Genomic DNA, 14975 nt, shown 5'->3' with positions numbered 1-14975 from the left:
GATGTTTTGCTTTGGGGGGGGGGGGGGGGGGGGGGGGAGCGGAGGTGGTTGGTCTTAAAGCAGCAGCATCTAGCACCGTTTGGTGAGGTTAAGTGAACGCAAAGCGCTTTGGTAACACTTAAAGTAGTAGGGTTGCTCACATGAAGGTTAAAATAAAAAAAAAGTTGAACGGATGCAAATTAACAACCTTAATTTTTACCATCTACCACAGAAATTGGGTTTTACGTGGCAATGCTCTGCCGGGTTTTAGCGTTCGTTTCCACACACGGCGGCGAAAGCACAAGTTTCGAACGTAAAATCAATCAAGTCATGAAATTAAGGTATTAAAGCTAAAATGTTCAAAGAGTGCCTGGGACATTCCGTGACTGAAAAAGTCTGGGCCAAGACGTCATGCACCAAAATGTCCATGCACAGAAATGTCCGCACCGAAACGCACTGCACCTAAATGTCCCACACCGAAATCTCCGGATCCCGTATTAGAAATTTTCCCGCCATGGACCAGTTCTATCGGACAGACGCGCGTCCTGGCCTCCCCAGGCAAACAATGAAAGGTGGAAAGCATTCTCGCGGCTACCCTATTCATCCGTCGAACGCCACGTAAGTTCAACCAGCATGAAAGCAAGCAGAAGCTGCGGCCTGCTGCGTGGTTATTTGTCTGCCTTTGACCGTCGAGGAAGCACGTACGGTTGACGGGTGGGCAAATTGACCAGCTTATAGGAACAGAAACGCAGTAGCGACTTGTGGATTTTTGTACTCAAGCCTTGGCATCAAAAACAGCCAAATCCTAGGGATGTAACAGCAGGAACGCCGTTCCTGCCGTTCCTTCAAAAACCTAACGAGTTACCGTTACAGTTCCACCGACCCGTAATGGAACCACAGCAACCAACAGATTAAAGGCTTGTTATTCGCACACTCTCATGTATGTGTCAGTTTTCCGACAAGGCGGTGTGGGGAGTAGAAGTGGTGTGTTCTTGATGAGCGCAAACATGGTGATATCTCAGCATCATTATGTTGCACTACGCGGGGTGGAGAACGAGTCTGGAAATAGATAGATAGATAGAAACTTCATTGTTCAAGTGAAGGTGGGGCGAATCAGCCGCCTCGGTCCAGGCAGCCGCTGAGGGCCTTGATGATTGGTCCGCCAGTTCCCGTTGCTGTTGGAGACTTGCCGCAACAGCCAGCCACTCTCCGGGGTAATTGTGTGGTTGAGATTGCTTTGACTTTAGCATGTCTAGCAATTCCTTAGATTACTGGTGCTTGTATCAAAGGTAAACTTGTACACAACAGAGTTTGCGCTGTCTACGTGTTCCCATCTCTGCATACTTTTCTGAGCTATGAATACAGAAATCAACTAGCGCAACTTTCAACTGAAGTTCATATTTTTGCCGACACATTTCATAACAGAGTTCCACGCTGTTCTTTCAGTTACAGCTGAAAGCGGTGCACGGGAACGTTGAAGAAATGGGCTGGTGTGCCTAAATGCAGTAGTGCACAACAATATTGTATTGCCAATGACTTGCGCTGTAATCATTGCAGTGTGTGTTCCCAGTCAAAAAAATTCAGCGTCCTTCCACTCTGTGAAGAAGGATGACCAACAAACCTGGGTGCAGTCCAAGGAGTGTGCAAAATGAAACACGTTTGTAATTCACAATTGAGCACACTTCCTAGCCAGTTAGCTGAATGGAACTTGGAAGGACTCTACTTGGGACAAACAGGGGGCTGTCTGTTTCCCTCCTGCACCATAGGCGTCTTGTCATCTTTGTAACACACCATCCCAAACCACTTGAAGACAGCAGTCGAGTTGCATCGGGCTGTGAGACGTCCACATTGAAATCTCCCACCAGCACAACAGGCATGTCTCTAGTGAGCGTGTGAAGCCTGCCTGTGCATGCATGTCCCCCCCCCGGTGCACGCATAAAGGAGCAACTGGTGATGTGCACGCGCCTAGACGCGAAAAGACACTGGAAAAAATGTCGATCCAGAAGCCCTTCAAGCTGGATGAGAAAACAAGCACCGGCCAAATTGTCACACCAGGAGCTGTTCAAGAAGGAAACACAATACACTAGCTCTTGGGATAAAAAATTTCCTTTCCTTTCTATACCGATTTATCCACGCACGCTAAGGTGGAAATGGAGGCATATACAGCTTTGCTGTAAAACTTGCTGTGCATAAGGAAAGACAACAAACAAATCACTAATTGATACCTAATATTTATTGGTGAAAAACCATAAATAAATACACGTAACACCATATTACTACAAACGTACTGCACACAATACAAGCACTCGCTCAAATCTGCCAAATATTGCGAGACTCAATTTGTGGCCTCCATTTTTCATGGATTCACCCTCTGTGGATGTAACCACAGCCCCCAGAATTACACTTCTTCAGCTCGAGCTGCCCACTTGGAGTGGATTCCAAACAACGGACAGCTTTCACAGGAGGCACGGTCAGTGCTTTCGATTGCAACCTGCAGTGGGACACCCTGCGTTGGGACAGCGGTTTTCAAGTATGTCCTTTGCAGCTTCTCACTGTCGTCCACTTATCACACGCAGAAGACAGCCCCAGCAAGAGAAAGCAGTAGATCGTGATAGGCCTGAAGCAAAGAGCAAGAATAAGACAGGAGGGGAAACGAGGCTTCCTAGCGCGGCCAGATAGCGTCACAAGCGCTCGTAATAGGTTAAGCTAGCGGCACCTGCCGGGGGTGCAGAAACTGAGTGGCCACCGCGATCGGCTTTTTACTGAGCTGCCATTGAAGAATTGCGGCCACTATCATTTCGTCCATCAGGTGCCCCCACCCTCTCCTTCGCCTTCGCAGCTATGAAGCTTTGCAGTTTGCCTTGGTTATCATTGTGACATTATATGGTCGCTCACCCGCGCTTGCTGCGATGGGCCGTTTCGCCTCCTATATATTCTTGCTCCGTGGCCAGAGGCCACACCGGAAGTTTCACAAGGCACTGCCCGAGGCCATAGGCAGACAGGAGCGGCCACTCGGATAGACATAATCCTCGATACACTGTTCTGTAGGGCCTCTTTCTAGATCAGCGATCCCGTAACCTTAGGTAGGAGCAATCTCACGACCTTTTGCTGGATTGCTGGATCCTTCAGCACCAGATAGTCTGGCACTGCCTGTAGTTTCGACGCACATTAAAGGTCCCCAGGTAGTCAAAATTAATCTGGAGCTCTCCAGTACGGCGCACCTCGTTGCCTGTGCAGCGTCGGCGCGTTAAACCCTACAATCAATCAACTGCCTGCAGGGCAATCACGCTCAAATCCTTAAACGCTTTACAGATGCACGCTAATTTGGAAAAGAAAAATACTGCAATAAAATAAGCTCTTCTATTGCCACTCTTGTTTCTTGGAGTGCATCACACAGTGCTGAATTTCCGCGTGCCCCTAAAAATTTTTTTTTCACCTCTTCAACTGATTGCAAAAACCAGGAGCACATTCACCCTTTCACTGCCCCTCCTGAGATAACTCGTGCAACCACACGCGTCCAACCTCTGCCACACCCGAGTATACTCGTACTGCCTTTTTACCTAACTCCCTGCACTCCCGAGTCAACTCGTGCTTTTTGAAAAAAATTATTGTGGGCATGTCGTGCCATCTGGTGAAAAATTACATAAATGCGCAGATCGTGTTGGGAAATTTTAGACAACAGGTGAACACATGTTTGCACAAAACAAACATGAACTTGCACAGAACGAACATGAAAAAAATAGCCAGCAGGGAGTGAGGACCAGACATAAAAACACTCTGCAGTGAAGGGTTAACATTACAAGTTTTGCGCCACTTCACTTCCATACATCCTGAAAAGCCAATCTTTACACTCTCTCTAGCAAGTTGAGGGCGATTGTTAAACAGCATGGAGCAATGATGAAAGGTGGGGTGCAATCATGATATTTACAGCGGTGCTCGGAAAACACTGCTTACACCAAATGCTCAGCTAAGAGGACTTCAACACTACCCATGCCCGTCAAGTGTGGCGCCTTCACAAGATACAGGCGACACCCAAACTATGCATAGGCTGGCGTAATACGGGCATAACACGATCAATCCCCGAGACTGCAGCTCCAGAAGCAACCAGATAGCCCGCAGTGATCAGTGGATGACCTGACCTGCACAAAGAGTGCACGAACAAGTGCCTCACAAGTGAGCGAGCTCGGTTGGCAAACACGAAGCATGCTTAGCTGCCTCTCCTTCCAACCATCACAACTGGAAATCCCTAGGGCCTGTTAGGAACCTAGCCATTAGGAGACCACTTGCATACTGTGTGTGCCACTCTGAATGGCCATTAATACTGCAGGTGCTGTCAGCTATGCGCACTAACGTACACTGTCATGCCACCAAGCTGAAGGCGTCAGCTCCTCCAACTTTGCCCTGGCCTCTTCCCTTGAGCACTATGAACAATTGGCTATAGTTGAGCCGTCAGTCAGCCCAACACTGCGTTGCCCAGAAAGTGGCTGCACAAAAGGCACGTTCTACAATTACCTTGCTGCAAAATGGAGCGACAGCAAAGGTTTAACCAGTGCACCACGTTACTAGCAACAAGTTCCACCTTCCCTTCAGCATGCAATTTTTAACTCTTTCACTCCGGCGCCATAGGTAATCGGAAGCTGGCTGACGATGATTTCAAATCTCCCGCAAAATCTAAAACCCGCGCTCCACAGACAACTATCGCCATCTGGTGTGTTCATTGGCAACTTCTCCTTCAGTTTTGGTTTCATTTGTTTATGTGTCACGTGTGGTGGCGGTGTAGCAAGAGAAATTTGAACCGAAGGTAGAGGGGATTAGGAGGAAAATGGCGTCGGGTTCGCGCCGCGCTCCGCACAGTCAGACTGCTGTAGCAAGCACTTCGGCAGCTCCTGCTGTCGATTTTTCTGATTCCAGCAGCAGTGAGGGGTCAAGCAACGATGTGGAATGTTCAGATTTCAGTTTGGACAACGAAGCTCCGGTTCAGGTGCCTCGCACTTCAACAAGCGCTGGCAGGTAATTTTGCTGCGACTCCGCGCCGTATTTATAAACAAAACGAGCTTCTTATCTGACGACTGCGGTTTTACTTTTGTGTTTAGGGTCTCGACAACGTACAGCCAGGATATTTTGCCAAATGCACCGCGCCGTATCGCGCTATCACCTTCAAGCTAACCTGGCGCTCATGTCAGATTAGTGCTGCAGGGCGATGCACGACGCTTCTCGAGAGCGCTGGATTTTTTTTCTTGTTTTTTTACCACCGAACTGATAAGGATTTTGTGCGAGAACACAAAAGAGTATGCTTGGATGCACATTTTACAGAGACTCACTCACCCTTCAGTGCCTTCGCGGCGTAGCACAGCCGTCAGTTCCGCTAGGTTGATGGGCCCTCAAAAATCCAAAACTTGGTGTACACTGTTGATTTATATATTGAATCATAGCCAAGGAACGCAGGAACACTTTGTATATCTTAAAATTCCTGAAATAATTTTTAGTCTTGGTAAAATTGCCAATTTGTGTTTTTCGTATACTTTTCTTGGGGGCTTTTTTCTGATTACTGGACAAATAAACTGTAAGTAATTGTACCTTTAACAAAACTGCTGCTTTGTGTTTGGAAGAGCAATCTATAAGCTACAATTTCATGCATAGCAAGGCTAAGTGTGTACAGTAGCTCAAGAGAAAAAAAACATTTTGTGGAAGCACTCATATTCGGCCGTTGTTCCGCCATAACGAAAGAGTTAAGGGTCTAACAAAACATTTTTTTTCCCGTTATACATATGGGCTAGGCACTAACCGCAGAAACACAAAATGCAGATAATTTAACACCCTTTCCAACAACACCAGTTTTTCAAATGTTTTCATACATAATAGGTTGGAAAAAAATAGCAAAATCAAAATTTTTGTCAAGTTGTCGAAGAAAATTATAAAAAAGGAGTTGTGTATAACAAACCAGCAACAGTAGAAAAAATTTAAAATATACATTTTGTAGGGAAAACATCAGGGGAACGACAAATTCCCTACATTTTGTCAGAAAAATGTTAACACACGTGGTGCCCAAGCCATGCGGTGAAGCCCAACCTCCATTTAAAAATGCACAATTTTGGGAGGGTCCCTGGAATAAATGTGACGGTTTGGCATTATCAGAGGCACCAATTTGTCCCCACATGACTCAAGAACATCTTGTCAATGACTGACTTTGCATTCACAGCCAGCACAATATTCGGGACAAGCATGCGATGCATAAAAATCTGCATGGAGACTTTGCATTTACAGTCAGCACAATATTCGGGACAAGCATGCGATGCGGAAAAATCTGCATGGAGTTGAAAACGAAACTCCGTGGTTGATGCTTGTTGACATTCACTATCAGTTATCTCTCAAAACACAAACTTGCGGTTTATTATCGTCTTCTGACTCACTATTGTAGCCTTGCTTGCAGGAATGAGGTGCGATGCGCTAGAATCGTGCCCTGCAAACTTTGCCCGAGTAGCTGTTGCGCGATGAAAGAGTGCCACCTAAAATTTTTGAAATGAAACAATAACATACCTGTTGGAGACTCCGTTCGAATAGACAGTTCAACTAAGCAGCAACACTAGACCTCCAAAGATGTCCCGCATATGAAAACGAAACTGGCAGGCGAACATCTGGCACACCGGTGTGTAAGGCTGGTTTGAAGCGCTCTCCTCGTCAGAACTGATTTCTGGCGACTGGGTGTTATCTTTTCACTTGCATTGGATGTTCTTATCGCACAAATCAGGTTAGGGTGGGATGAAACTGGGAGCGGCATGCTTTTTTCAAGTATCAGTAGTGGACGCTTTAAGCACCATGGCAGATTGGCTTGAAGTTGGGTAACTGCGTAGTAGCCCCAAATATGAATTTTGCGATGCAGAAACAAATTGTTGTAAACTGTTTGTGAGTGGTCCTGCGGTAAGTAGAACTACAACACGATTTAGAACATGTGCAACAGCAATAAAACTGCCTAAAATCATAAAATAACTTTGCAAAAAGGCACTGTTAGATATTTTCAGCCGATTTCAGGGATTATTACTGTCAGAGTGCAAACCTGACAATTGAAAATCATCTTCCGATTCACCATTCGTGCCCTGATAATGAAAACCAAACGTTAATGCAGAGTAATTACGAGTGGAACGCCTTCTTAAGTAGCAGTGACATGCGATGACCACGCCCCTTTTCCACACCCGGGTGACACAAACGCATGTCAAAAATCGCGTTTTTGTTGCAAAAATGAAAACAAAACTGATTTTGAAAGGGCATTTTCTGAGCTAACTCCAAATAGCTTTATACCCCTGTCACACGGTAAATCTAATGTAATTCGAAGTGAATGACATCAGCTGTTAATGACATTCTGTTTGGCCTAGCGGGTCTACACGGCGAAAATGTCATTTGGGAGTTATAGCAGTGAAAATAAGCGAGCTCACAAAACTGCAAAAATATATTTCAAGTTCATCTACAATGTTTTCAGAACAAATAATATCTTTCTAAAACACAGCAAAAGAATATTTACAAAAAAAATTAAAATAAGACAACCACCATAGACATCACAAGTCGAGACAAGTCCACAAAAAATCCGGATTAGGGTAGCGCGCGCATTGGGGACGAGGTTTTTTTTTTTTTTTTTTTTTTTTTGTTAGTACAGTGTAGACTACTTATAATTAGGGGTGTGCGAATACGAATCGAATACGAATATCTAGCTTCGAATATCGAATCGAATATCGAATAATGTGGGTTTCGAAATCAACTTTTTTAGTTTTGTGGATTTCAATGAAAATTCGCACAGCAACTGGAAATGTTTTCTTGATAACACCATAAAAATGTGAAAGTAATATTTAAAAAACTTTTTCATCTATAAAAGTTTCTTTCTGTTCACCTTGTACCAAGCTTGAGTGACCTATAAAACATGGTAGAAAACTTGTCTGTTCTTTGCATTTCGAAATTAATGGACGAGGGCGTGACAGTCTTCTATTGTTTTATTACAACACAATTTTTTTTAGTTTTCAGTTTTTTAGATGGGAATGTACAACAGGCATTTAGACCATGAACGACTATTTGAATAAGAATTCCCAAAAAGTAAACCTGAAAATCTAAGAGTGCCAAGACCTAAACTGTTCATCAAGGAATGTACAGGCATTTAAACAATGAACGACTATTTGAATAAAAAAATCCCAAAAAGTAAACCTGAAAATCTAAGACTGTCAAAACCTAAACTGTTCATCAAGAAATGTAACGCAAAGAATGGAATCAAAATAGACCTAGCGGTCACAAAAAAAAGATCACTGGAACAAGCGATGCAGGTGGCAAAAAAAATGTTCTGAGAAAACGGCTTCCGAAGTTGCCACATAGATTTCATTCATCAAACGTCGCTGGGGTTGTAGCCATTCGTGTCCTTTTGAATACGGGGCTTCTGGAATGCCTTGCCTTGAAGTTGGAGTGCCTTTTTCAGCCTTTTTCTTTTTTGCAAAACACCATTTCCAGCTCCTCTGTGAAGAGTACATAGCCTAGTTTGCGGACCAAAGAGACGGGAGATAGCTTTCAATGCAAAGTAGGTTAGCTGGTTGCCTGTATTGCACTGGAAAACTTCAATTCGTAGTGTTGTCACTGTGGCAGCAAGTGAAGTGCGTTTTTTTTTTTACTTAAATTTGAAAATCGAGTTTCGACTTTAATGTTTTATAACGTTGCCTGGAGCAGCAACTTAGTCCCGTACGTGCAGGTGTTCATTGCCAAAAGTTTACATACCACAAGGATACAAATGAGCTACTTTGAATCTTGGAATACTATTCTGCATAACTCTAACTTCAATACAACAAGGATACAAATGAACTACTTTGAAGCTTGCATACTATTCTGCATAACTCTAACTTCAATGCATGCACAATGTTTTAGTACTCTTAAAATTCAGGACACCCAATATTCCTCGAAGCACAACTATTATGCACTATAGATATATGCGTTTGTATTTGTAATTTCCATAAAAATACAAATTGTTAAATGCTACGACAGTAACGTAGATTTCTAACACCAACAACACGTTTTTATTCCAAACTCAGGCCTGTTTGCATGATTACTCGAAGTGCACGGGATACGTTGCGCAAGAAAGCTATATGGCTCGCCCGCATCGCGGCGCTCGTATACCGCAACATGGTTAAACGAAGGTCAGGCGTATCTAAAAACTCATGAGGAGCATTTAAGAATGAAAGGCAGAAGAAACGCCTCTATCATGAAGCACAGAGCACTGTGGGGATAAAACAGATATGAAGTAGTGAGAGGAATCTGGAAGGGAGTGATGGTACCAGCACTCGCCTTTTCAAACGCAGTAGTGTGTGTCAAATCAGAGATTCAATCAGGGCTAGAAGTAAATCAGAGGGCCGTAGGTCGATTGGCATTAGGAGCACACAGTAAAACAACAAATGAGGCAGTGCAGAGAGACATGGGATGGGCATACTTCGACAAGTGAGAACGACTTAAAAATATGGATGATCAGAGATGGGCGGCCAAAGTGTTGCAGTATCTTTACATGAAAAGCGTGGACACACGATGGAGGAAAAGAACCAGGAGGCTCAGGACAAAGTATATGAAACCTGGAAGTGCAGGGAAAACGACCAAGGCAATAAAAAATGAAGTGAAAGAAACAGAGACAATGACCTGGAAAAAGAGGATGGATGCGAAGAAGTCCTTAGATATCTACAGGATGGGGAAGCAGGAGATCACAAGGGAAAAATTATTCGATAATACCAAAGGGAGTGCATTGCTTTTTGAAGCCCGGGCGGGTTGCTTGCGGACATAAACGCTTATCCGCGAGCCGGCACAGGAAGAACTATGCGCAGGCTGCGGAAATGAGCCAGAAACTATGCGACATATTGTAACGGAGTGCAAAAGTATCCGTCCAGTCCTCAGTGATGGAGCCATCCAGCTTCCGGAAAAGTGAATTGGACAGCGGTAGAGGTTAGTAAAAGAAGGTTAGAATGTTGGTGGGAAAAGAGCAGAGAACAATCTGGGAAGACATGCGAACAAAGAAGTCAGTCTAGCACAAAAATTTCGTAAAAGTATCTTCTTTTTATTTTGACATTATTTTTCTTAAATTATTTTGTTTGTATTTTTTTTTTGCTAGGTGATTGTACAGTGGCGTTGCGACTAAGGCCGCTGTGCAACGTCACCCCGTTACAAAGGGGAAGCCACTAAGCATCATCATCATGTCATACTTTGATTGTCTCTGGCATTGCCACTCAGGTCGCTCTTAAGATTAGATCTAACGACACAGGCATTAATTACAGCTACTGGCGTTCAATCGCATCCGGTTGCGCATTCAGACGATGCTCTAAAGCGCAGTGGCTACGCCGTGCGAGCCGCAGCTTTTGTGGCGTTGGCCGTTTCTTTCCCAAGGCTAGGGAGCCTACTCAACCTTAGCAATAACTAAGCGTGTTAGCATCGCAAATCAGACGAAAAGTTCGCAAACCGCTATCACAAGCGCGCACACCGCGTTTCACCCTCCGGGATAAAGTCACGTGCACCCCGAAGCGTTCGATCACCATGCGTTCGATGACCTTCGCCTTTGGAGCCACGCAACTTCCCGTAATCTGGCTTGTAATCTCATGCATTCCCATCGCGATAATGTCCGTGTTGAATACCGCAGCAGATAAAATGACTGAACAGAAACTTGGCCGAGAGAAGCAGCGAAAATGAACTCAGAAAAGCGAACTACGCAGTTGAGGCGGCCGCCATCTTGCATTGCCGCAGCGACACCCAATCAGGAGGGCCGGAAGGCCAATTTTTCTGCCGTGCTTGCGTTCGGGAATGAACAAAGATAAAAGAGACGGCCGGGAGCGGAAAGAACATGAGTATGAAACACGGAGTATGAAACTCCATGAGCTCGGCCGATCCAATGGTACCAAAATGGCCGCGCCCGGTGGCACCGTTGCGGAGATACAGTGCTCCAAGAATTGCCGTTTTTTCGCCCTTTTGCGCTGACATTTTGCCACTGCTGCTGCCAAAAGTATTTTTAAGCCACTTCGCGGCGGTTTCCGGCGGGAAAGCTTTGCAAACGCAGAGGATAGAAAATATCGAAGCCAAATATCTGACTTAAAAAAAAAACGATGTTTTGGTCATTTTTCCAAAGTTGAAAGCCGCGTCCCCTCTTTCAACTAATCAATCCAAATATTCGACAATAGCCGATTATTCGAACCCTTTCGAATATTCGAAATGTATCGAATACATAGTTTTCGAAGCGAATACGAATAAAACATATGTAATATTCGAGTAATATTCGAAAGTTTCGAATATTCGCACACCCCTACTTATAATGCATGTCGCAGGAGTCGCAAAAATCCGTACTATAAGCGGTACTGCACTATAACCAAAGCATGCGCGAATCCAACCACATTGCAACCTACCTCTCAAGTCATCCTTTATTTATCATCACTCAAACGCACGGCACTTAAAAGCAAAGGCCTGGTCTTTATATCGTGTTTTTTTCAGATCAGCCGCTGCTGCTGGGTCTTACACATTGCAAGTGCGGTCTTACAAACAGCGAGCACGGCCGTTGTGTTTGTGTTTTGGAGGATCGTGGCTGCGTTTTTAGCGTCAATGAACAGATGCCGCGGAACATGATAAGAACGCCAGCGGGATTTTTTTTTTTTACCCCACCTTGTTGTTCACGATGCCGAAGGCGGCTGCTTATCAGCGCAGCATACTGGAGGTGGAAATCTTCGGTTTCGCGCGGCTCGCTTGTTCGGAAAGGGAAAGAGTGGTGGCTTATCTCCACAACGTTTATCTGCACAGCGCAGCGTGAACCGCATGGAGCGATTTCTTCTCACGAAAACATAGAGTGCACACCGCAGGCGCAGTGACGCCGGCCCGGTGTGCAGCGCGGTAAGAGGCGGCAACATGGCGTCGGCCCTGGCCGTGAAGTGGTGCAGGCAGCTACAGCGACCGCTTTGAACTTCTCGCAAAAATGCTGCATGAGGCACAAGCGAGGATGCTCACACAAGAACAAAGCTGATAATATGGGCGAAAAGAAAAATATAAACTTCCATCCACATTGCTTGTGAAACCGCCCATCAAAAAACACCGCGGTGGTAGGCCTAAACATCTCTGGCGCGGCCAGCCGACTGGTCAGAACGTTTCGGATCTCCCGCCATTACGTGCGCATCTCCCCATTGGTGCAAGTCATCAGGCTCCTCCCACTGCCACGCGAAGAAGCCACTGCGAGCGCAAAATCGTCGATACGCGTGCTAAAAAAAAAAACGCACATGCAATGCCGACGTGCACTAATCGTATGCGAAAATGGGCCATGCGGTTCACGCTTAATAGAAACAACTTGCAGCGCGCGGATGGGGAGGGGGGGTCGCTATCTTCCGAGGTGCGTCAAGCAAGATCAGTTGTAGTTACCACGTACGCGTGAACTAAAGGGTGCCCATTCTTTTCTTGTGTGTCGAAGTTAGAAGAGAGCAAGGGGTGTGCACTGCGTTCGATGGCCGATTTCATACTTTCTTTTTTTCTTTTGCTACCCTAAAACAATGACCGACCGGCGCCGGTCGATCAGAAGTCCCGCCAGAAAACCGCACTATAAACGGTATTGTGCTTCGGCCAACCGCATTCTAACCGGTTGCTTATGCATTGAGTTCTATGGGAGGTGAACCAGTGGTCACAAAAACCCGTGTTATATCCGGTCCCGCACTATGAGCGGTTATGTTATAAATAGTCTACACTGTACTTGTTTGTCTTAATTTTAAAAACAACATGAAGGGGAAAATATAAGCTTACTAAGAGTTTTTAGGAACAGTATTCTTCGGTTTATTACTGAACTTTCTTCTCTAGTGACGCGCCACTGCTGTCGAGGCTACTCATTTGGCTGCTGAATGAGATTTTGAACCTCAGCCACTAAATGTCATTTACCTCAAATGTCATTCGGTATTCTCCTGTAGCGCTAAATTAATGACATTTAGAGCGAACGACATTTGCTCTAAATGTCATTAGGTCTGCCGTGTGACAGGGGCATTACTTGTTTCAGAAACGCCTAGAACGCTATGAAAAAGGGCTCCCAAAGTATCATTCAAATTGAATGATTTTGAATAGGGGCAGTAACGAAAGAGTTAAAACACATTTGTGCGAGTAGCCAACTAGCCCCTTCTTATTTGCTTTTTTTTTTAGATTTTTAATATAACGACGCATACACACATACATCTGGTTTGACTGACTTGGTCAGTAAGCATCGCTAGAAAAATGGCATCCTAACAACAAAACAGAAGCTACAAAACTGTACTGCGAAACCGGCTCGCTTGTTCTAACTGTAGGCGACAACACAAAACAGTTTGGGCAGTTTTGGAGCTGCAATGGAATGAAGGTACGACCCATACACCATGCGCTGCTCATTCCTGTGATCTGGCAACAGTTGCACCGCATAAAATGCCATAAATAAGTATGGCGGCGGGGAACTCGGGGAGGGGGGCGGGGGGGGCTTCTCATGTACATACGACGGTTAAACAATAGAATAAGCTCTGTGCCAGAATCGGCCACTGGCGTCAGGCGAGGCTCACACACAAAAGGCCACAAAACAAGACCTCTCGTACACACACAATCTAGCTCAGTCACAACACTTGCATTCACTCACAACACCTAACCGTGTGGAAACAACAAAACAAAATAACACAGCAATGTCCCGTTCACACACACATTGAGCAGCTGTCTGTCAGCAGTCCACCGCATGCATGCAAAAGGGGGCGCGGGCTGCCGCCGTGGCTGCCGGCAAGTGGGCGCAGTCCGAGCAGCGGCCGTCGTCCGGTCAGAAGACACGGTCATGGTACTGGCCGTCGGTGGGGGCCTTGGGGGCGTGCCCCTGGGGCGGCTGCTGCTGCATGACCCTCCGGCGGGGGGGCGCCAGGTACTCGAACATGGACTGGGTGTGTTGCGAGAGCATCTTGGCCAGGTCGCAGGGCATCGGGTCCGTCCAGAAGAAGTCGTGGTTGAGCGCGCTGTCGCTGTCGTACCGCTTGCTCGGGTCCAGGTGCAGCAGCTTGTCCAGTAGGTCCAGCGCGTACGGGTCCTTCACGTATGCCTGCACGAGAGGCACATTAAAGGGACACTGAAGTGGATTTGTCAATCTTCTGTTTTTGCCTGCATTGCGTTCACTGGCTCAAACAAACACACTTTTCATTGTTTATCCAGCCGACAAGGCGACATTTATTTTATAAAGCCCGAAAGATGGAAAACTACCATGCGCAGTTTGCGGCGGTCGCACGAACTAAAGCAGCGACATCCATACAAGGTGCTACTGTGATTGGACGACGTCCAAGATTAGAATTAAAACCAGTTTCAGTTTCGGTTCTGCGAAACAACATGCTTGCCGTTCCAGTAATCGGCATACTGCACTTCTGCCATGTTGCCCACTGTAAAATGCATCAGATAAGCCTGCCAGCATGGCTTGGAATCGCAACGATCACTAGCCGAGGCCGTACGCAGCGGATGAACGCCCTCCACGTCACCGGGGATGCTCAAATGCAATGCGCTTTTCCTCCATCTTTGGAGCTCACCTGGCTCGCGCCTGTATTGTAAGAAGGCGTGTTCGCACCAGGCCAAGGGTCGGTTGATTCGGGACTGGGCCCACAAGCAGTCGGTGCTTATGGCAACACCACACCAACGAGAACTCACCAGCACGTCAGTGTCAGTCTGCACGCATTCTACGAACTCGCTCATGGAGCAATGAATGCTACAGTACAGCGCAAAAATGGTACATTCAGTATTGGCGGTGAGATGTTTGAGTGGCACTCTGATGTCGGCTTAGGGACTCGCGCCGCTGTCGTCAGCTACACTCCGCTTGTGAGGGGCAGCAGCGCCTGCGCTAGAATGTGCCGCTTTGATGCTTTAGTGCATTAAAAAGCGTATTTCTGGTAATTCAGTTATTTTCGCCAGCTTATGACACATCTGAATTATATCAAGCTGTATCCACTACAAGTTTGCAGTCAACAAGGAGAGAGAGAACAACTTTCTTCAAA

General features: G+C 45.9%; 1 protein-coding gene across 1 annotated transcript in view; it reads right to left on the bottom strand.

Annotated features, from left to right (window-relative positions):
- Positions 1-2205: 2205 nt before the first annotated feature.
- Cdk9 (Cyclin-dependent kinase 9) overlaps positions 2206-14975 on the bottom strand; it is a 75708-nt gene continuing 62938 nt past the window's right edge. The window contains exon 6 of the mRNA XM_077704297.1: positions 2206-14038. Within this exon, the coding sequence (XP_077560423.1) occupies positions 13766-14038 (273 nt within the window). The 3' untranslated portion in view covers positions 2206-13765. The remainder of the gene's footprint in view (positions 14039-14975) is intronic.

This window comes from Haemaphysalis longicornis, unplaced genomic scaffold, assembly GCF_048455015.1.
Source record: "Haemaphysalis longicornis isolate Haplotype H1 unplaced genomic scaffold, Haemaphysalis longicornis Haplotype H1 scaffold_1, whole genome shotgun sequence".
NCBI classification, from domain to species: domain Eukaryota; kingdom Metazoa; phylum Arthropoda; class Arachnida; order Ixodida; family Ixodidae; genus Haemaphysalis; species Haemaphysalis longicornis.
This window is presented reverse-complemented; position numbering and strand designations above follow the sequence as displayed.